The following is a 23,131-nucleotide window of genomic DNA, read 5'->3' as shown; positions in this document are numbered from 1 at the left end:
ATGACACCTTTAAACAGTTTCATGACAGATTCACATTAAACAGGTCTTTGTCACACAGGTCTCAGTTTGGGGAATCTTACTGCTATAAAATGTCAATGGGACAGGATGAGGAAGGAATGGAGGAGGATGACAGAGACTCCTTCTTTCAAAGCTTCAACATCTATGAGGATCTTGAAGGTGAACATGTCTAGGGTGGCCCCTAGCCTTTGTTTATCCCAAACATGACCAACAAATATGATAAGATGGAGGTGGGATAATGGGACAGTACGTCTGGTCTATAGTTATCAAGAACCCTATTTACTATCAATATTATGGGTGAGATCAGGAACACATGCCCTGTGTGTGTGTATGTGTTCCATTCATCCTATAAGTCGGATATTACACCTCATCTTTATACACTGTTATAAAGAGGAGGTGTTTGTATAGTTGGCTTCTGTTCTGAAAAGTAATTCCCCTAGTCACTGTGGTTGGATTAGTGTGCAGGTAAGGAAAAACTTTTATATCACTTTTGTTTGTATTACTCTTATCATGTACTAACACAAGAATATGTCAGTAAAAAGTAATTAAGATATATGTCATACATAGTGATTCAATAATAAAGCATATTATTGTCCTATTCCTAGTATTGTGACAATGAAACTTAGGGACTTCCATAAAAATCAATGATTCATAATATTGTATGAAATATAACATTAGACACTAGCCATACTATTAAAGAGCCTTGTTCAGAGATTGCAGGGTTCTACATAAGACCACTTGACTGTAAGTTTACAGCTGTCATCACACAGAAGCTCCATCAGTTACTTCTTGATGATGTGGTGACGAGCTTTGCCTTACATAATTAAATTATCCAATTGCAACACCTGTTGATTAGCAACAACAAAAAACGCAATTTAAAATGACAGACATTGATAGACGGTTCTCACATCTCTGTTGTGCACTGAGATGAGCTGAGGGAGCTGAGGGAGGGGACTGTCAGTCAGATCCTGTAGATTTTAGGACAGCACATATTTTGTTCTTATTCTTGTGTTAAGTCTGGGTTTGTAAAAATCCTCAAAAGAAAACTGAAGTAAATAGCAACCATAACACCAATTACATGTACACAACCTTTACATCTTTTACAATCCTATTATACAGCTGTGTTGAGAATCATGTCCTGACGTTTACTCAGTATTTCTCCTGGTCGGTTGAAATTCAGAATTCACTTCTCCAACAGGTTATACTTTCATGTATGTATGCAAGAAGTTACAGTTGTAGGAGTGGATAGGAAATTTAAACAATAGTTGATAGGATTTATACTGTATTTCAGATAGGGATAATGTCACAATGTTTGTTTGCTGTTGTGTCCTTAATAAAAGAGGCAAAATAATAATAGTTTAATCTTGATGTTTTAATTAATTTTGATTAGAAATCAAATATGATGGATACATTACAGTGAGACGGAAATTCTATTGACCTCATATTGTTGGAGGGGCAAAGAGGTTCAGCATTTAAAATGTTTTTATTACATTTAGTCATTTAGCAGACGCTCTTATCCAGAGCTCATATTGCTCATGGGAAGCATGCTTGAATTGCAGCTAATGCACACAAGTGAAATGTAAATATAGCATTCAAAAACATAGTGTACAAATATTACTCGGAATGCACTGCTAGTGAAATTAGAGTATATCCTAATAAACGGGTTATGCTAGCAAGCCATACTATCACTGTTGCCCCGAAAATTGTAAGCTTGTTTGGTAGCTAGGTATTTTTGCTTGGCTGCCAGGCAGTGGGCAGACCTACCTCAAGTCATAAACTGGTCCAATTATTTGTGGCATTTGTTTTACTTTACTTACCAAATCAAATTAAATCAAAATGTATTTGTATAGCCCATGTCACAGAGGGCTTCACATACGCCCATAGAACTGCCCCTCAACCAACCCAAACCCTCAAGGAAGACAGGAAAAACTCCCAGAAAAAACTCACTTGAGGAGAAAAAATGGAAGAAACCTTGGGAGGAGCAATTCAGTGAGGGATCCCCTCCAGGGACGGTTGGTGAAAGAGAGGAGCAGAACACAAGCTTAAAATAGTCATACAGCAGGGAAGTGTCAATGGGTGTTGAAACACCTAAATCCATTGTTAACACACAGCAAAGCCAGAGAAACAATGAAACTGTGAAAGAAACCATGTCTTTCAATGCAGTTAATAAAATGTGTTCTTTGTAAAAAAATTATTACAACAGAAGTCCACACATTCTCTCAAAGCAGACATTATGGATCGTTCTTCACTCACCTAGTGTCGGGGCATTGAAGATTTTGTAAACACAGGCATGTGCAGATACACACCAAGAACACAGTCTAGTCAGTCAGATCTGTCTCTTCTAACCTTGACTTTGTTTTGTTTTGTGTTGTAAGAAAGACATGCTGTTGTCAGATACAACAGAGAAGGATTTATGTAACAAGGAAGATGGAATATTGCAGATAATGCACATGCCATTTGCCAAACTATATAATCTGAATCCGCCCAAGAATTTACTCATCCCAAATTCCCTAAATTTTTTATCCATTCTACTGCATCTGATTATAGTGAAGTTAATAGTCTCTTTTAATTCATCCTGAACTTTTTATACATTCTACTGCACCCAATTTTAGTGAAGATGATAGTCCATCTTAAAAAATGATTTCTCTCTTCCTGTGTTCCAGCTGCTCTTAACGTGAATACCAACGCCAATCCCAGAGGAGAGTGTCAGGTGAGGTTGTGATACACGGTGGCTTTGATGGGTTACAATTGGTGTGCCTATTCATGGGAGGCTTGAAAAAGATATAGGAAGTGTCAATTCTTTTTTCTTGTGCCACAGTAGAACATAATACACTATTATACACATACACAAATATTCCCCATGCAAACACAGATACAATTACACATGTAATAAACATGTAATAAAAGTCAAACACACTCCACTGTCCTTTGAAGCCACAGGCACACATTGTGTGTTTACAATCCAAACATGCTCAACAAGTCATCAGTCATCTTTATATCGGAAACTGTTGGAGCAATAGAACATCGGACGCTTGTGACAAGCCTGGCGAAAAGTCACAATGTTGTGTAAAGTCACCCTGCCACCATGTTTACATTATAGACACAACTGGCCATCATCGTTGTCGTGACCACAAGCAGAGCATGATGGTGCCTTGGTCAATTCCCTCCTCACTTTACTCTCTCCATGTCTGAGGGACTGTGTGTCCACGCTGTGTAGAAAACAAACACTTTGTTGAAAGTTCTAAAGGAGGTCCCTTGAGTGATCACGGTCTCACATGATCTCATCCTGAATACATTGAAAATTATAGCTACCATTGATTCACCAAAAAGCCTTTTCCTTTTTTGAACTTCTTTTACTTATTACTCGGTAGATCAAGCAAATATGGATATATATTTTAAATTTGATTAACAATTTTGTAAAGCCTTCTGAAGTATAATACCCGAAACAGGAAATTGACAGGTCCCCTTTTTAACATAATTTTTCTTTGGACTAAAAAAGTATCAAATAGAAACTAAACATCACTACTGTTGCACAGAAATATCAGACATGCAAATAAAAACATCATGAACCTGCATAGTCATCTTGGATTATGTTTTGGAAAAGCAGCAGCAATTTGGTGCTGTCTAAAGTAAACAATGTTGTTTGACAAATGGTACTGGCAAAATTGACAGTAACTGGAATTTTGCTTGCATAGTTTGAAACAGTAATCTGTGTCAGTCAAATTGATTTGTGGAAGGTTCTTAATTCCCTTTCCCACTTCTCACACATCTATCTAATCTGCCAGAAATCTGTGTATGTGTCTGTGTATTTTTATAATGGAAGTTTAGGGCAGCGAGTTCCCCACGATTATCTTGAGGACCGGGCACTGTGCAGAGTTCAAATTTTGCAAGGGTCCTTTTCAGAATCCAAGGGAGGGAAGTATCCCTGGGGTTGACGTTGATAGGATAAACACTTGGGGGATAAAAAATGTCCTCTTGTTTCGCAATTGATCCCTTTCAGCTATGTTGAGCAGGCACTATAGATAGCATTGAGCTGCACCACAGACTACACAGCATTTAGCATAGCTCAACTAAGCTCTTGAACAACAGGGTTGTCTTTATAGATGAAATGCTGGCTAGCTAACTAAGAGAAAGACAATAATATTGTATGTGACAATAATATTAAAAATGATCAGCTACGATGTGATTAAACAACTGATCTCACGCGATAGGCCTACTGTGTGGAGTTGAAATCCTGTGTAGAGTTGAAATCCTGTGTATTGCTCTGATGAGTGGTTTGTGGAAATTAAATAGTCCTACAAAGTGAATAGCTTTCTATGACAAACTCTTTAAAGAAAAGCAGACAAGCGAGAGATTGCGAATGCCAATACGGCCAGGTGAGCATGGATTTCAGTTTGGATGAAATGCTGGCTATCTAATGTTGTAGCAGAATTTGCCACCAGACTAAGACGATATTTAAAGTGGATACTTTATTTCAGTAGGTACAGCTGGAAGAGTATTAGCTACAATTGTTGTTGTGTAGACTTAGACTTGAAACCAAGGGGTATGTTATACTGCGCTACCTGCAACAATGGCGGACAGATGATCCAGAGAGTCCATTTAATATTTTCGGCTTAAATAATTGATTAAAAAAAAATGATGACAGTCTTGTTTGGTACTTTACACAGTCCTGTACATATGTATTTGCAACCATGTTCTTAATTGAAACGTTTTTAAAAATAGCTAGTTTGCTACACTAACGTTACATTGCTGATTTGCACAACAGTCCCGCATTTCTCTGATTAGCCTTGAATGGACTTCATGCATGTCTACCGTTTTAATTAAACTCCATTAGCAGCAAATTTCAAAGGAATTTTGTTTGATATCAGTGCATAACATTACTTGCTTTGGAGATCAATATACTGTAACGACCCTGTGTTGTAGTTATTGTTTTCATGCATTCAGAGTTCAGGGGAGACAGTAAGGTTGGGGGGGATGTTGGGTAATCTCGCGGGGTTGGGAAGTTATAAATCAGAGCGACTGTCTTGATATCTCTCTCTTGTGTTTTGGCTTGAAGAGTGAGAAGACGTGTTTGATTTACTGTTTGTTTCTAGCGTGCTGGTTAAGCGGCGTGGGCTGTGGCCAGAACAACAGCCCAGTTGTGCAAATAAAGATAAAGATAAATAACTGTGGACATCCAAGTCGTCTTGACTCGTTCATACGACCATAGTCGTGGTTGTTACAATACGTAACCGTAACCAAGTGGTGTCTCATTTCATATGGCTATGTAGCCCTTACCCCTCAGTTTCGAGACACAAGGGCTGGGGTAAACTAAGGGCCATAAGGGGTAGGGGTTAGACAGAGTATTGGGATTCGTCCGAAGTCTACACAAAAAACTCTACGGTTTCGCCTGATTTCCATTGCTTAAGGCATCATCCAACGAGGACTTACTTGCTGGAAAACCTTTCAATTGGCAATTCACAAATTGGGGTATATGAATGCAACTTCACTTCCTTCAGAGCATAAAATGTGAACAGACAAAAATGGCATGTTAAGTGATGGAGCTAACTCATGCACAGAATATCAAATGGCTACCTTGTAGGTTATCATGAAGAACAGTACATTTTCAAAATGAACCAAATCATTGCTCAACCAGTAAACTTGTTTTGTGCTGCAATGTCCAGAGTAGATGTATTTGACTTACATGTCAAAAACATAGGAACATGCCATTCATATATTTGCCAACAGAACACATTGGCTTCAACTTTGGTATTTCTGGAAATATGTGATTGTCTAAATCATGCCAGTCATTTTTAGTACTTGCATGTTTCTTCAGGCTTATGTGGAATTGAACGAGCTAATGAAGAAGCAGGACCAGCAGGGCTACTGGCAGGAGACTGGCCGATGGATGGGCTATGAAGAGAACTACAACCCTGATGCTGGAGGATGGGGTCCCTCACACATCTCATACCTAACATTCAAGAGCCTGATTCAACTCCGACGCACCATGAACACAGGTCAGGATTCAACTGCACTATAAAAGCCTTGTTTACCTGCTTTTTTAATCAGTTTGACACCGTTTGCTGGACAGTCCCCGAACTGTGCTTTAGAAGTCTAGGTGTTACAGAATACTTCTCGTCTCCCTTGCTTTCACAGCGCATTACAAACAGACAGACACAGCTACTTTGGCTCTGACATGGTACTCGGTCTCACATACTAAGTAACTGCATCCTTAGATTTCAGAATGGAGAACTTTAAAGTACTTCTTTAACCTACTGGAGAGCAACACGCCCTCTCAACTCTCAATTCAGCGGTGGTAGAATTATAAATGATTCCAAGATATAGTAGATATATTGGAGTTCTATAACTCTATCTCACAACAGCAACCGTGTTGTGTGGTGTCAGCTTTTCATAGAATGCATATATTTATTCTAATCTATTGTAGGGAGTCAGGCTGAGCGGTTAGAGAATCAGGCTAGTAATCAGAAGGTCGCTGGTTCAATTCCTGGCCGTGCCGGACACAAATGACATTGTGTCCTTGGGCAAGGCACGTCACCCTACTTGCCTCGGGGGAATGTCACTGTACTTACTGTAAGTCACTCTGGATAAGAGTGTCTGCTAAATGACTAAATGTAAATGTTATGTAAATGTACATAATTCAATGCAGTACCTAGTAGATTACAATTGCGCAACCAGTGCTTAAATAAAGCGCTGAAAAGTTTTATGGATTTTCAATGATACAATCCTTTCTTGAAATTGGTCTTTATAAAATACATGTATGACTCACATTATTTTGCATTCCTGTATAATATCAAATCACTGTTGTAACTACAAGAACAAATATACAAACAAGTATATCATTTGGCTGATTATCCAAATGTATCTAAAAAACTATGTAGTGTAATATTATCCTGCAATGACATTATTGCAGGAGTTGTCATTACAACATAATATAGATAGTATATACTATAGAACTAATATAGTTTCACATTTTCTATTAATCTCTTTGCCTCGAGATCATGCTCAAATTAATAAAAAAATTCCATCCATGTAATTAACACACACCAACTGACTGCAGGGCATTTTGCACCAGTGCAGATCACAGACCTGAAATCTATGACCATTTTGCAGATAGTAGGTTCACTATTGACAATGTGTATTTGGCAAATGTTTTTCATATATAATTTTTTTTAATGATCTGGCAGTACAATGTAAGGTATTCAAACGCAGTTCTTTCCATTTTCAACCTCTTTTCTACACACGTTCTTTTTCACTCACGGAATGCATCTTTACATTTCTATTGAGACTTACACACATTTGACATTTGCTGTGGTAATGATGTTTTCAGGTGTAGTGATGTTGGATCATGAAGAGAGAAGTCTATCCAGTATAGCTGAGAAAATGGTGGATGCTCTAGTCAGCAAGAAGGAAATCAGGTCTGGTGACCGGGATGGGGTCCTCAGAGCTCTACTGCAGAACCGCAGGTCAAATATGATAATACAGGTGGAACTAGACTAGCATAAGTATACTTAACTAACTTGAAGTAACATTATGTTAAGGCTAATTCAATGTGGAATTATTTCTGCTTAGTCAATCAAGCACTTCAGAGAGCCAAGCCTTGACGACCGGAACGGAGATGCAGACCTTCTCAGTTAAAGAGATGGTAAGTTCAGTAGTGTATTGTGGCACCTCACTCACTAGTCTACACACTCAAAGTGCTAATTTATTTAAAGTTGTTATCATAAATCATAATTTTTTCAGAGAGATGTATCTGACAGTATAGAAGCCTCCATGGTTCTAGTAGGTAAGTAAACATATGTGATGACATGATCTCACTGATGAACAGGACTGCCTTCATTTAGCAACTTTTGGTCAAATAATGGTGCCCTGTAGTCCTGTATGTTGGTCTTAACTGACTACTGTTTGTATGTGTGTGTGTGTGTGAGTCCAGGAGCTCTTGACTTCCTGCAGCGCCCTACAATGGCATTTGTGCGTCTGAAGGAGGCAGTGGTCCTGGACTCGGCTCTGGAAGCCCCTGTGCCTGTCCGATTTGTTTTTGTCCTGGTGGGCCCAAACAAGAGTGACATGGACTACCATGAGACTGGACGAGCTATGGCAGCGCTAATGGCTGACAAAGTGAGTGCTTGAATGAAAGAATGTATCAAGTAAGCAAGACAAGGGAGAAATAGATCATAATTTCCATTAAAGATCCTGTAAAGTGGAATTAAAAACGAGTTTCAAGTTCACCACACCACCGAATAATGTGTTATTAACTACCCATCCAAATTTGAATGAAAAGAAACACCGACAAGTATGTTAAATTAGGCTTTGAAATCGTAAGAAGATTAGCAGTCTCCTCTGTTCGAGACTGGGGGGGCGTGTCGCCTGAAGGAGCTGAAGCTCGGCCCCCTCGCTGGAAGGCGCCGCCTCTCTCAAGTAAGCTCCCTACGACCCAGATAATGGACGCTACGTCAAGCCGAACAAAACAGTATAGAATTAGAATGTAGCCTATTTGTTCAATGAGTGAAACATACAGATGCATATAAATGAAATATTCCCCTGAGCTGTAACACAGGAGTAAACATTTACAGTAGAGACAGCAGACAGTGAGCTCTCCAACTACTTCTAGCACATTAGCTACCATTTCACCAAAATACCATCATTCTATACCGAGTAGTAGCGGTTTGCACTAACTATAGCAGAGATACCTCTATAAAAAAGTGTTTGCGGCGGTGGATGGTCCAGGTGCGACCGGAGGATGAACGGCCGGGGGGGCGATGCTCGGTACGGCTCCGCGCTGCAAGAGAAGCCGTGTGTTGGTGAACCCCGTCTGTCTGGTCCATGTTAAAACTGTCCGCCGTGAAATGGTCAGTGGCGCAGAGGCGGCTGTTGGAGTTTATCCAAAGCTTTCCATGAGCGTGGCTCTTCACAACATCTATCCACCTATTTTTCCTTTCATTATCAACAGGGAACTTAAATGGCGTTGCAGCGCAGCTGGAGTTCTTGCATCCAGGGAAGAGGCAGTTTCGGGTGGTGGGAGACATCCTGAAGCTAGCTAGCTAGCTGATGTAAGCTACAATAACAGTACAGCAGGAGGAGCCATTCAGTGATCTGACGTAGATGGGGCAAAATGACGTAGATAGGGCATTTTTTGGCTCCGCCCATTAAAACCTGATCTGAAAACAGAAGAGAAACTCGGTCTAACTCCACATTTCAGTGCGACAAAGTTTTAGCGCTTTGCACATGCTTTCAGGAACTCATTTCACACATATATAATGTACTTAGAAGCAAAACATGGTATTTACTTTACAGGATCTTTAAAATAAAACGTAGTTATGTAAGTTTATATAATAATTTAACAGTTTTATAGTATTGTAATGACCTGACTAGGTCAGACAGCAACAATTGTCCAGGCATGCGATGACGTTTCAGAATCTCCAGTTTAATCACCCAACGGTACACAGGCTACTGTTTGGCCGTAGCCTACGCCAAATAAAAGAATGGTAACACACAGGACAATCGTGACCGGCTCTCTTAAAACCCAGGCGTAACAGGAAGAACAAAAAGGCTAAACCTGGTCTTAACAATGCCCCATCCCTTCTGCCCAACCCCCCTCCATGCCCCTCCACCAACCACCAGGATGCCCTGCAACAGAACATTCTGGGCCTTCCTGTGATTGGCAGATAGTAGGTTGATTGGCATGTCAGAACCCCGCGAACACTGAACAATGGCAACACAACACAACCAACAGCCCAACATGCAACACACATCTGTCTGTGCGGGTCGCTACAGTATTATATATAAGTATATATAAAACTATAGAACTGAGTTGACACAAAGGGGATTACACCTCTTTATTTGTGTAAATAAGGGTGCAAGGCATGTCTCCTTTCCTCTTAGGCAGGGGGGCAACTACCCAGTGTCAGAGGGGTATGCAGCAACAATTTTGGCGCCCTCCCCCGGTCATGCTACCATTACGGTGACTAAGGCTATGTGTGCATATCCTTAACGTCGCATACCATCTGATGTGCGGCCCGCTGAGCCGGCCCACGCGCACGGCCCTCAAGACCATCCGCCCCCTGCACCGACCATCTTTCCGGTACCCTTCTCATCCGACGCGTGATGGATGTACGGGAAGGCAGCACCATGCTGGAATGGGGATATGTTATCTAGTGGGAAGGAAAACGAAATTTGTGACAGCACAAAGGCACCGCGCCCACACCATGCTGTTCCTGGCCGGTATCCGGGTATCTCCTGAGGTACTCCCCGATTGCCTTAGAGCGTGCACATGCATTCGCATTGGCAACGGAGTTCCCAAGAGACATTCTAGCACTAATGATCCAGTAGCCTTCTCATCTTATACAGGGCAGATTTATGCCACCTCTTTATGCCCTCTAGCACCCGTCGGCGACCCCAAGGATGTATGCAAAGGCGCCTGTGTACGTGCACCAGATATGGGATGTTACATGAGGATGTGAGATAAATGTGTCAGCGGAGCATCCGCTGTTCCCTGGGAGTCCAGGTCATCTCAACGGATATCTCCATGCAGACACTGTGGATTCTGATGCTACTTAGCGCATCAGAGCACGTCTGCGGATCACCACTGCTACATGGAGATCCGAAGACACATACTACCATTGGCAATGTACGAAGCCACCCACCACGGGATACATGCGGATCACATTGGTCGCTGAAGTTCTCAGACCTGCTCAGCTCGAGCGCCTAGGTAAGAATACTGAGCGTTGTCTAATCAAGCATTTAATTGCGAAACAGCTGTACAGACATAGCTCACACGGTCTACGCATAGGTGTCTGTTCATGCGCTCATCAGCTTCTGCGCATCCACAATGTCCGATGCGTTGGGGTGCACGTAGCGCTCGTAAGCCGATGACGACCAACGGCCCATCAGTTTCAGCGTAGACGTGGGCACCTTCGCAGAAGCCGAGGTGGCCGCCCCAATCCGGAAGGAATGCGCTGTGTGCAGCTCCGGGGACAGGCCACATTGCTCGGAAAGGTTCCGGAGCCGCTGCGAGAACCACGATCTGGTCATGGTCTTGCCAACTGCGTCGCTGGTTAACAGGGGCTCATCGGGTGTCGCCCGGGGGCGGCATGACAGGTACCGCAGATGGAGGAAAATGGACAGAAGGCACAGTTAGTTTGACCAATCACAATGGGAGTGCCCTTACATGTTGCATCCGTTTTGCTGTGCTTCAGGACTATGGTGAACACCCCACTTCCCATTCACGAGTTCAGTAATCACACCATAGATTGAATAGATAGCTTTTATTGAAGCAGAGCTGGTAGCAGAGCCAAGCCCGATGGTGGAGGAGGCCGGTAGCAGAGCCGGGCCTGGTGTCCGGGCATGGACTCGGGGTGTGGCGGAGAGTCCTAATGGGTCACTGCCGAGCAGCAGCTCAAGCAGATCCCCTGGGAAGCCTGGATAGATGACAGGGAGAAGCAGAGAAGAAAGGGAAGGGTGGGAGGGTGACAACAACATGCTAGCACAGGGACCAGAGGAATGGAAGATACTTTATACAGAACTCTTAATTGACCAAAGGGAGTTTGGTCGCATTCTTCCGTGCTTTACTGGGCTGATGCGTATTAGTTTGATTGGAGAAGGAGGAGTCTTGGTGTGCCACCTTCCTCCCGAACTTTAGTTAACCCTTTCAGGCCTAACTCCATTTATTAAATCGGACATGGTGAGATCGCAAGACGGATCGAAGGCAGCGCATCTAGTGGTGTATTCGCCGCACCGCAGAAACACGTAGAATGCCGTGAGAAACTCCGTTTCGAGCAGAGCGTCGACGTAAACCCCAAAGCATCCCCGTCTTAGAGCAGACACCAGTTTGTGCAGTATAGGGAGTGTGATGGGGAGACGTTTGTCTTTCCTTTCGGGCCTTTGCTTCCGTAGACCGTTAATGAGGAGGCGGACAGCCGGGCTCCCCAGAAGGCTGCATGCCGAAAGATCCACGCACCGAAGGTGAACTGGACACCTGCCATCAATGCCTTGATGGACGATGGTTGCAGCTTACGGGATTCGAAGCAGTGCACCATGAAAGCGCAGTGCACCATGAAAGCGCACAGCACGGACAGATTCATAGGCAAAGGGCTCACAGAGAAAGCACCGCAGTACGTAGAAAATTGAAGCCAGGCAGAATCGTATTAGGATTTTTTTATGTGGAGGTGCACACACCCAAACTCATGTAGCGACAGGCGGACAAAACATGCTGCTGTAGCACCTCAGCTGATCCAGCCGACCCTAGTCTAGCACGGCTTGGTGGAACTTGGGGCATACCAGGCCGGTTGGCGACGCGTGAAGGCGTAGCACGCGGAATTCCTGTAATTTGAAGCGAGATAGGGAATCAGCGCATTGGTTGGCAAGCCCAGGGACGTAGGCTGCGCGCAATACAAAATTGCCCAGGACGCTCGTCCAAGTGAGGCGTCTGACCAGTCGGTTAATGAACGGCACCGAAGACCTTCCCTTGTTGATTATACAGACCGCCGCTTCGTTGTCGCAGAACACGGAGATCTTTTTCCTGCACCATAAATGCCCCCACAAAAGACAGGAGATGACGATCGGGTATAATTCGTGAAGCGCGCTTGAATAGTGCTCTGGCGGAAGAGACAGGATCTCCACGGGCCATGCAGCACAGAACCATTCACGACCATGGTAACCCCCGAACCCGACGGACGGGGCGGCATCTGTGTAAAACTCCAGGGCGGCGGACGTTTCTAGCTCATCGTTATAGAAAAACGAAATGCCATTCCATTCGGCGCACAGGAGAGCCCAGAAGGATAGATCCGACCTGCATCCAACGTCGAGCGCCAGGGTGTCCTGCAGGTTGACTACGGTTTTGGGTTTTAGGTTGGTTGAGGGGCAGTTCTATGGGTGTATGTGAAGCCCTCTGTGACATGCTTGCGTGTAAAAATGGCTATACAAATAGATTTGATTTGATTTTGCTCAGGTCAAGGAGCCGAGAAACAAAAGCGCGCCCTTGAGGGATAATGCGCATTGCGAAGTGTAGATGCCCTAGCAGAGACAGAAATTTGCGTTTATTCATGGACACGGCACTGCAGGCGGCCCCCATTACAGAGCGAATGCGCTCGAGCTTCTCCGCGGGCAACGAGGCCTTCATTTGTACGCTGTCCAGCTGAATGCCAATGAACTCGAGCGAGGTCAGCAGGCCTACGTGTTTTCGTCTGACAACGGGACGCCCAGCGAGTCGAAGGTCTCCCGCAACACGGAAATGCAACGGGGCGGAGGCGAGCACAGAAAATCCACCACAAAAAAATCATCCAGAAGGTCCAGGACGAAAGGCAATTTGAGCACATTTAACAGGATCCAGCACAGCGCTTCCGACAGGGTGTCGAAGAGGCGCGGGCTGCTGCGGCAGCCGAAGGTTAACTGAACAGAAAAGTACAGCTTCCCTCGCCAGCGCACACCGAACAAATGCCATTGAGAGGGATGGAGTGGCATGACCTTAAAAGCATCGGTCACGTCCGACGGACGTCCGTCCATCCAAGAGGTACATCACAAAACAACGATTTTTGATATTTGCAGTTAGCAAAATGACACACATTCTCATTGAAGTGGATACACAGCGGTGGATTAGCTGCGGATGACTGATAGGGCCCTACCTTCTTCCGACCACCTCTAGACACGGCAGGGTCGCCTCAGGTTTAGCAATGGGCGCATATGCGGTTCTGGGACACGGAGATCCGCACACGGAGCAGGAGAGCGGCATGGGCCCAGTAAACACACGGCTCACCAAATCTAGATCCCTCACTGACCAGTCCAGCCGCTGATTCCATTTCTGGAGGTGCAAGGCCGCCTTAGCGGACAGACATTTATGATATTCATAGAACAAACTACCACCGTAGCGCAGGGCCAGATCGCAAATTTGAGCCAGGTAGTCGTCCAGTACGTCGCGACGCTCGGGGTACACCTCGCATAGCGTACCGCGTTAAACCCTGAACGCCACGCAGAATTCGAGTCAAGTTCTTAGACATTCTAGGGTCGTTGCCCTTTATGAACATGGACATGTCCCCGCAGTCAATCATACGTCGGTCTAGAAGGTCGGTTGCACCAAGCAATATCTGAACCAGGTTGACATCCATACCTGCAAGGATTTGGCTCCTAAGGTGTATTGACACGCCAGCCGCGGGGGACACGAACGGTACACCGGAGGCAGCAGCCAGTACAGCCGAGGCCAGGCTCCTCCGTGGCACCACGTCGCGGTCGGAGGCCGCAGGAGCACCCACGAACCCGGAGAAAGTCGGAACGGGAGCCCTTGTCGCCCCAGCTTCCAGGATGGCGATGCGGGAACTCATGTCACCAAGGAAAAGCTGGATGTCCGTGAGGGCAGCCAGCACAGGATCACGGGGGGCGCTCGTGGACAGGATTGGCTCCCGGATGCGAGCCCTCTTCGCGGGCAGCACGGCAGTAGGATGGCAGAGCCCCACTTCCCTTTCGCCAACCTGGGGGAGCGCCCAGGGGTGCGGATGGAGCAGTCGTGATCCAGGAAGAACATGAACAGTTCCTCGTGGCTGCATCCAAAGGGCGGTGTTATTCCCTTATCGTACAGGGCGTCCAGGATCCTGTGCACCGGCCAGTCCTTCAGGTTGGCTACTTTCCTGGCCAATCGCGAACTGCGCCTGACTCCCCGAGTCCTCGCCATCAGCGCAGAGGTCCTCCGATGGAGACTCCTCAGGGGGCAGATCGAGACAATCCACCAGATCCTTCCGCATCGTCCAGATCCGAGGAGGACATGACGACGCGGAAACAACGCGAAGACAACGAACAAACACGATCAACACCACGGACCGCACAGCACTGGCAGCAGTGCAGACAGCAGGTACGACAATGAGTGTGCGTGCATGGAGCGTCTTTATCAGAATCAGAATCAGAATGGGATTTATTCGCCATGAAAGTTTGCACAGACAAGGAATTTGCTTTGGCAGGAAGGTGCATACAATAAAACATATACCTAAAATTTAAATATGTGGACTAACTATACTAAGGGTACATAAACTAGCAGTACTAAGTGGGATTAGAATATAATTAAATATTCAATAAAATAAAATATAAGTTGCCGTAAATTACAATATAAAAATACAAAAATAAAATTTTTACAAAAAATACAAATGTACAAGATACCATGTTGTAATGCAGTGCAAAAAACAGTGTGTTTTGAGCAAGAAGTCATTAGAGTCAGTGTGGTCCCTTGGCCTTATTGAAGAGGCCAACAGCGGAAGGGAAGAAACTGTTTTTGTGGTGTGAGGTATTGGTCCTGATGGACCGCAGCCTTCTGCCGGAGGGGAGTGACTGAAACAGGGAGTGGCCAGGGTGGGAGGGGTCGGCCACAATCTTCCTCGCTCGCCTCAGGGTCCTCGAGGTGTGCAGGTCCTCGAGGGTAGGCAGATTGCAGCCAATCACCTTCTCAGCAGTACGGATGATACGCTGCAGTCTGCTCTTGTCCTTGGCAGTGGCAGCAGCGTACCAGACGGTGAGGATGTGGAGGAGGTGAGGATGGACTCAATGATGGCTGAGTAGAAGTGCACCATCATTGTCTTTGGCAGGTTGAACTTCTTCAGCTGCCTAAGGAAGTACATCCTCTGTTATGCTTTCTTGATGAGGGAGCTGATGTTCAGTTCCCACTTGAGGTCCTGGGAGAGGATAGTGCCCAGGAAGCGGAAGGACTCCACAGTGTTGACTGGGGAGTCACACAGGGTGATGGGGTTGAGTGGGGCTGTGTTCCTCCTGAAGTCCACAACCATCTCCACTGTCTTAAGAGCATTGAGCTCTAAGTTGTTCTGGCTGCACCAGGTCACCAGGTTGGCCGCTTCCCACCTATAATCAGACTCGTCTCCACCAGAGATGAGCCCAATAAGGGTGGTGTCGTCCGCAAACTTCAGGAGTTTGACGGACGGATGACTGGAGGTGCAACTGTTGGTGTACAGGGAGAAGAGCAGAGGAGAAAGGACGCAGCCCTGAGGTGATCCGGTGCTGATGGACCGGGAGTCAGAGACTTGTGTTCCCAGCTTAACGCACTGCTTCCTGTCAGACAGGAAGTCTGTGATCCACCTGCAGGTGGAATCAGGCACGTTCAATATATAGTGCCGCCTATCAAGCTGAGCCTATGGCCTGAGAGCACGGCGATGGGTGATATGACGCGCGCTGCCCGAGTGCCATGCCTGAACCAGCTTCGCCCATTTAGTTTCCAAAAAAGTGTCAACGTTTTTAGAGAGGACGCTATTGCTAAAGTTGTAACACCACCCTAACAGATCTAGAGGTCACAGGATCAAATCTCCCCCTGTACATCGCTTTAGATCAAAGGTCTACTCAATGAAAATGTACAGTTTTAAATGAGTTAATCTCGCACATGAATGTAGTAAATTATACTGAATCCAAGTCATTTCACTTTCAAACCGAATTGCACCAAATAGTTTCATACTTATGGAACCGTTACTGTATCGTATCGAAGCTGATGTATCTAGAAACGTGTCAAGCCTGGATATGAGAGATACACATCTCAGTTGGAAAAACTACATCTTTATTCAACATACTTCCCTATGGAGAAGTACCATGATCCACAAATCTTCCAGGATTTACAAATGTGTTCTGCGACTCACAAAAACAAAATTCCCAATCGTGACTTGTAAATTGGGATTTACATAAATGTGCTATTATTTGTATAATTTCTGTATAACATTCTTTTCGGTCTTTTGGTCTTGATTCACGCACATAAGCGTGAAATTATCCCATCTTTACTTTCTAAATTTCTAGTACGAGGTGTTGACATTTTTAACTTGTAAGGTGCTAAGCAAATTGAAAGGCTCTTTGTCATTTAACCTAATCACATTCCTGTTCATAGCTAGAGAACTAAACAAGCATGTCTGCAAATGTTACCAAGCAAACAGCCTGAATATATCATTACTCTGTAGGGTGCATAAGCTACAACTAATGTTAGCCAAACCTCAAACGACTAATATACAAGATTTATTGAAATTAATTTAAAGCAATAGATGATAGCGAAATCCCTGAATGCACTACAGCCATCAATGACATTTACATTTATTCATTTAGCAGACACTTTTATCCAAAGCGACTTTCAAGAGAGAGCTTTACAAAAGTGCATAGGTCACTGATCATAACAACGAGATAGCCCCAAATATTGCTGGTAGCCAAAACATGAAGCATACATTGTGAAAAACCAAATAAGTGTTAAAGGCAAGAACCATAAGAGCATGTAGTTAAACAAGTTACAATTAAACAACATGAACCTCAAAAGTGCAAGAGTGTACCTGTAGAAAGCAAGCAACAATAATATATTTCACAGCGAGTACAAGAATTTTAAATCAGTTACAACTAACCAACAAGAGCAACAAGTCTCTCAATAAGAGTCATTGTGATCCTGGAGGAAACTTCAGGTCCAGCAAATCATTCCTAAGTACCGTTGTACTCCCGGAACAAGTGCGTCTTGAGCCTTTTCTTGAAGGTGGGGAGACAGTCAGTGTCTCTGATGGAGGTGGGCAGGGCTGGACTGACCATCTGGCATACCGGGCATTTGCGCGGTGGGGCGACGCATTTTTGGGCCGAATCGGCGATATAATATGCTTTTTCTTCCTTTTTTTTGTCGGCCGGCCTAAAAAGAACTGACAGCGGCCCATTGGTAAAAGAAATTTGGCCGGGTTGGCCTATAGAGAACTGACAGCGGCCCATTGGTTATTTTTCTTTATTGGCACTGGCCTGACCCAATCAAATCCAGGAACCCCCTTCCCCTGAATCATAATATCGCCTCCCGCAGGCCTTGAGACACTAGCTGTCGGCTAATGCGTATGCTGGTTTATCATCGTTAAAGTTTAGCATCGCTAAAATGGAGAAACAACCACCAAAGCGCAAGGGAGGCGCAGAAAAAATAAGGGAGAAAAAGATAACAAATCTACAGGTGAATGCCACAAAATGTGCAAAAAGTTCGACATCAGCATTACCTGTAGAGGAAGGAGGAGAGGTGGCTGTCAAAGAGAGGCCGAAACATAGGCTACTGACAGAGTCAGGGAAGAAGCTGAGGAGCAGGAGAGTGACCATGACAGGGCCATGGGAGCGAGTGAAGAAAAGATGGAAGAAAGAGTAGTTGACGACGTGGTAAGGAGTAGGCAAATTAACAGGGACTCAGGAAGGGAGGGAGGCTGTGTGTATATGTTTGTATTGTATTTAGCACACACTTTTGTCCAAAGCCACAAAATATGAATCTTACAATAATTTAAATTAACAGTAAACTGTTTTACAAGTTGCTAAGCCAATATTAAGCAAAATATTAATAATACATTTACATTTAGCAGACGCTCTTATCCAGAGCGACTTACAGTAAGTACAGGGACATTCTCCCCGAGGCAAGTAGGGTGAAGTGCCTTGCCCAAGGACACATGTCATTTTGCACGGCCGGGAATCGAACCAACAAACTTCTGATTAATAGCCCGACTCCCTAACCGCTCAGCCATCTGACTCCCTCCAGAACAATACAATATCAAATATCAATATGTATATATATTTTTATACCATATACAAATCATAACTCTAAGAATTAATTAATTATTTAAGTGTAAGATCAACAGATAAGTCTTGAGACCCTTCTTGAAGGATCCAAAACTATCACATGAACGCAGAACACTAGGCAACTCATATTATAGAATGCACGCATATTTTAAGGACTGTCTGCAGGGAATGTGTCAGACCAGTCACGGTGGGTGTGGGCCGCCTGGGCCAAAAATGCCAGGGCCGATTTTTTGTCCCAGTCCAGCCCTGGAGGTGGGGAGTTGATTCCACCATTGGGGGGCCAGACAGGAGAACAGATTGTGTTGGGACTGGGCACTCTTGAGCGGTGGGACAACCAGACGGTTGTCAGAAGAAGACCGTGGCGGGTGGGGGTGTAAGGCTGGAGGAGAGACTTGATGTAGTCGGGTGCAGTCCCGTTCACCGCTCGGAGGGTCAGTGCCAGGGTCTTGAATCTGATACGGGCCGTGATGGGAAGCCAGTGGACGGAGATGAGGAGCGGGGTAACATGGGAGCGTCTGGGTAGATTAAAGACCAGGGGTCTCATGTGTAAAAGATTGCGCAGCTTTCATACCAGAAGATGGCAACAATTTGGAAAGTACCTACGCACAGAAATATTCAGTAGTTAACTCAGTTACAACTAACCAACAAGTGCAACAAGTCCTTCAATAAGTGTCATTGTGCTCCTGAAGGAAATAAAGTAACATCGGATCCAACAAATCTTTCTTAAGTACCGTTGTACTCCCGGAACAAGTGCGTCTTTAGCCTTTTCTTGAAGGCGGGGAAACAGTCAGTGTCTCTGATGGAGGTGGGGAGTTGATTCCACCATTGGGGGGCCAGATAGATCTTGGGTTGGGAGCGGGCGCTCTTGAGAGGTGGGACCACCAGACGGTTGTCAGAAGAAGACCGAAGGTGGCGGGTGGGGTGTAAGGCTGGAGGAGAGACTGGATGTAGGCAGGTGCATTTATTTATTTAATGGAATTTTTATTTCCTAATGCCACATTTATTTCTGTACTGTATTTATTTCCAATCCTACATGCAAATGAGAGGGGCGTGGTTATCCACAGACCAAAGCAATTATGGAGTACCTGGAGAAAAACAAGCTGTAGTGCAGATGTTGGTATTAGTGGTGTCAGAGATAGCATGCTGGCCTTATAGCTGTTCTATTGGTAGTAATTGTAGTGGACACACAGCGTTAGAAATGTTTAGCGCTGAATAGTACAGACCACATATTTTTCTCACCTTTATCCACTGTCATTATAAACAGTATATTACAAATCCTAATCTTTAATGAAAGGTTTTTGAAATGCCTTGCTTTGGAGATTTGGTGTAGGATTTATGATGACAGGTTTTAGGTCTAGGATGAATGTTTTGAGTTTGTACACCATTATACACAGGTTGAAAAAATAATTAACTTAACACCACACAAGGGCTGATTATGTTTATCTGTATTAGTTATATTCATACGCAGATATTAACTAAACAATAATGTATATAAAACACTCAAGAGAGCTTATAAATATATAGCTTCTACCTGTGCTTGAACAATTCTGCCTATTGACAGCAAAGCGTTAGACATCCACAAGAATAGTGTTTGCTACCCATTCACACTACCCACTATTGCTGTCACTCACATAAACTTTGAAAAATAACAAACAAACCCCAATGCCTAGCATCTTGATAACCTATCGCAGACATGAAGAGAACACAAATATATAGATACATAAATACATTACAAAATAAATGACAATGACCGGTGTTGGCACTGAATTCAGTTAACTAACACCCCCCAAACACCAAATTTAATGGTAAAACCCTTTTGAGTAGGAAAGTAGATTTACATTTAGTAGACGCTCTTATCCAGAGCAACTTAAAGTAAGTACAGGGACATTCCCCCGAAGCAAGTAGGGTGAAGTGCCTTGCCCAAGGACACAACGTAATTTGGCACGAACCAGCAACCTTCTGATTAATAGCCCAATTCCCTAACCACTCAGCCATCTGACCTCCCTAGGGCTAGGGTTAGATGCAAAAGAGTCTTGTCTGGGCTAACATGCACACCATGTAGGCTGCAGTGGCGGCCGCTGGTCTTTCAAAGAGGGGAAGCTCATTTTCGGCCTACATCCTAAAAATGTTTTATTTATTTGGCTATTCACTGGCTAGTTCACCCCTACGACACTAGCCTAGCCTACTGAATGAATGAACGAACGATCTAACAAAACAATATTAATCAAGGAGGAAATGTGGAAATTAGGTTCAACTGAAACAAGGAACGTGGTGTATAATTGTATGAAATGTATGATGAAAATTGGTTAGCAATTTAGCCAAGCAAATACCAAGAAATAGGTTGTGAAGGATTCTAAATCTATGTGTCTATTCCAATATGTAATGATGGTATTCAATGACACAAATCTGTGTTCTAGAAAGAGTGGTCTGGAGTCGCAGAGGTCCGATAATATCAGCTTTAATGCAGCAGTTGGAAATCAACAAGTACAGAGCTCTGGGGTTGTCTACGTTTCCCTACCCGCAACAAAGTTTGGGCTGGTTCAAGTCCAACTGGCTATCTTTCCCTGCCCCAGCATATCATATACAATGCAATTGAAAACACAAGTATCAAAAAAGGGTTGAGCTTGTTCTCTCGTGCATTAGGGAGTTGTTCTTGCCTATGCGTCCCACCTGCACGGGTGCCATCTCCACCCAGTTTCAAGGTTGTTTCTGAAAATGAAGAGATAGAGACACAAAGTAAGTAAGTAAGTAAGTAAGACTTTATTTATATAGCACATTTCATACAAGAATTGTAGCTCAAGGTGCTTTACATAAAATCAATAAAAACAATAATACAAGTGATTAATAATTCAAACAATAATAAAAATCCCAATAAGATCTCTGTTCAAGAGAGAAAACAACTTTAAAAAGTAGGAAAACCCTTTTGAGATAAAATTACTTAAATGCTTCGGTAAAAAGGTAGGTTTTAAGCTGTCTTTTAAAAATGTCTAGAGTATTAGCTTCCCTAATATTTATGGGTAATTTGTTCCATAGTTTTGGGGCGTAATTGACAAAGGCCGAATCACCAATCTTCTTATGACTGCTTCTGGTGACCTCTAATAGGCCTGCATTTGATGATCGCAGTGTTCTAGCTGGTGTGTAGTTTATAAAGGAGTTAGCAATGTAGCTAGGTCCTTGTCCGTGTAGAGCTTTGTATGTTAGGAAAAGGACCTTAAAGTCAATTCTGAAGGTAACAGGGAGCCAGTGTAAAGTAGCTAGGACAGGACTAATGTGTTCTCTCCTTTTAGTTTTGGTTAATAATCTAGCTGCAGAATTTTGAATGAGCTGTAGTCTTTCAGTGGTTTTCTTGGGAAGACCAGTGAAAAGTGCGTTACAGTAGTCCAGCCGGCTGGATATAAAAGCATGAATTAACTTCTCTGCATCACTTTGGTTTATGAATGGTCGTACCTTTGCTATATTCCTCAGGTGAAAGAAAGCTGTTTTGGTCACTTTATTAATGTGAGAGTTGAAATTCAAATCTGAGTCCAGGATTACGCCGAGACTCGTCACCTCTGGTTTAAGACAGGGGGTTAAGCCTCCAAGATTCTTAATAAGCATCTCTCTTTTGGATTTGGGGCCACATAGTAGGACTTCGGTTTTGTCTTCATTTAATTTAAGAAAGTTATCATTCATCCATTTGTTTATTGCCAACAGGCAGTTGGTAATGGAATTGATGGCCGTTGCATCGTTGGGTTCAGTGGATATATATAGTTGTGTGTCATCCGCATAGCTATGGAAATCTATGTTATGTTCTCTGATTATGTCGCCGAGTGGTAACATATAAAGAGAAAAAAGTAATGGACCTAAGCAGCTTCCTTGGGCAACCCCGTAGCAGTTCTCATGTTTCTTGGACCTATGGTCACCTAAACTAACATAAAACTTCCTTCCTGTGATATATGATTTCAGCCAGTTTAATACACTATCCGTGAACCCAATAAGCTTTTCCAGTCTATTGATTAGGATGTCGTGATCAATTGTATCAAATGCTGCACTGAGATCTAGCAGGATAAGGATAGAGACTTTATTTGCATCAGAGTTTAGTCTGAGGTCGCTAATTATTTTGGTGAGAGCAGTTTCAGTACTGTGATATTTCCTGAAACCTGACTGCGAGACTTCCAGGATGTTATTTTCTTCAAGAAAAGAATTTAATTGGACTAAAACTATCTTTTCCAGTACTTTACTAATAAATGGGAGGTTTGATATTGGTCTGTAATTTGCAAGTAGACTGTTATCCAATTTGGGTTTCTTTAATAGGGGCTTTACAACAGCTGTTTTGAAGGCATCTGGGAAGACGCCAGTTCTAAGGGATGTGTTTATAATCTCTAGCACCGGACCTGAGACACTATCAAACACTCGCTTAAAGAATGTTGTGGGTATAGGATCAATATCTGAGGTTGTGGAGTTAGATTCGCTGACAATTTTGGAAAGTTCACTAAGTGTGATACAGGTAAATGTGCTCATGGTTATGTTGCAGAATCTACTGATGTCAGTTTTGACCCCACTATTAATAATACTCGCTCTAATCAAAGTTATTTTGTTC

The 23,131-nt window shown here is 43.8% G+C and overlaps 1 protein-coding gene across 1 annotated transcript in view; it reads left to right on the top strand.

The window, feature by feature from the left end:
- Positions 1-2,686: 2,686 nt before the first annotated feature.
- Positions 2,687-23,131, top strand: part of slc4a1b (solute carrier family 4 member 1b (Diego blood group)) — a 36,405-nt gene continuing 15,960 nt past the window's right edge. Inside the window, exons 1-6 of the mRNA XM_067244161.1 lie at positions 2,687-2,728; positions 5,834-6,014; positions 7,346-7,481; positions 7,588-7,660; positions 7,759-7,801; positions 7,949-8,133. Of these exons, the coding sequence (XP_067100262.1) occupies positions 5,858-6,014; positions 7,346-7,481; positions 7,588-7,660; positions 7,759-7,801; positions 7,949-8,133 (594 nt within the window). The 5' untranslated portion in view covers positions 2,687-2,728; positions 5,834-5,857. The remainder of the gene's footprint in view (positions 2,729-5,833; positions 6,015-7,345; positions 7,482-7,587; positions 7,661-7,758; positions 7,802-7,948; positions 8,134-23,131) is intronic.

The sequence above is a fragment of the Osmerus mordax genome, chromosome 10 (assembly GCF_038355195.1).
Source record: "Osmerus mordax isolate fOsmMor3 chromosome 10, fOsmMor3.pri, whole genome shotgun sequence".
In the NCBI taxonomy this organism is placed as follows: domain Eukaryota; kingdom Metazoa; phylum Chordata; class Actinopteri; order Osmeriformes; family Osmeridae; genus Osmerus; species Osmerus mordax.
The sequence above is the reverse complement of the archived record's forward strand: the minus strand, read 5'-3'. Positions and strand labels throughout refer to the sequence as shown.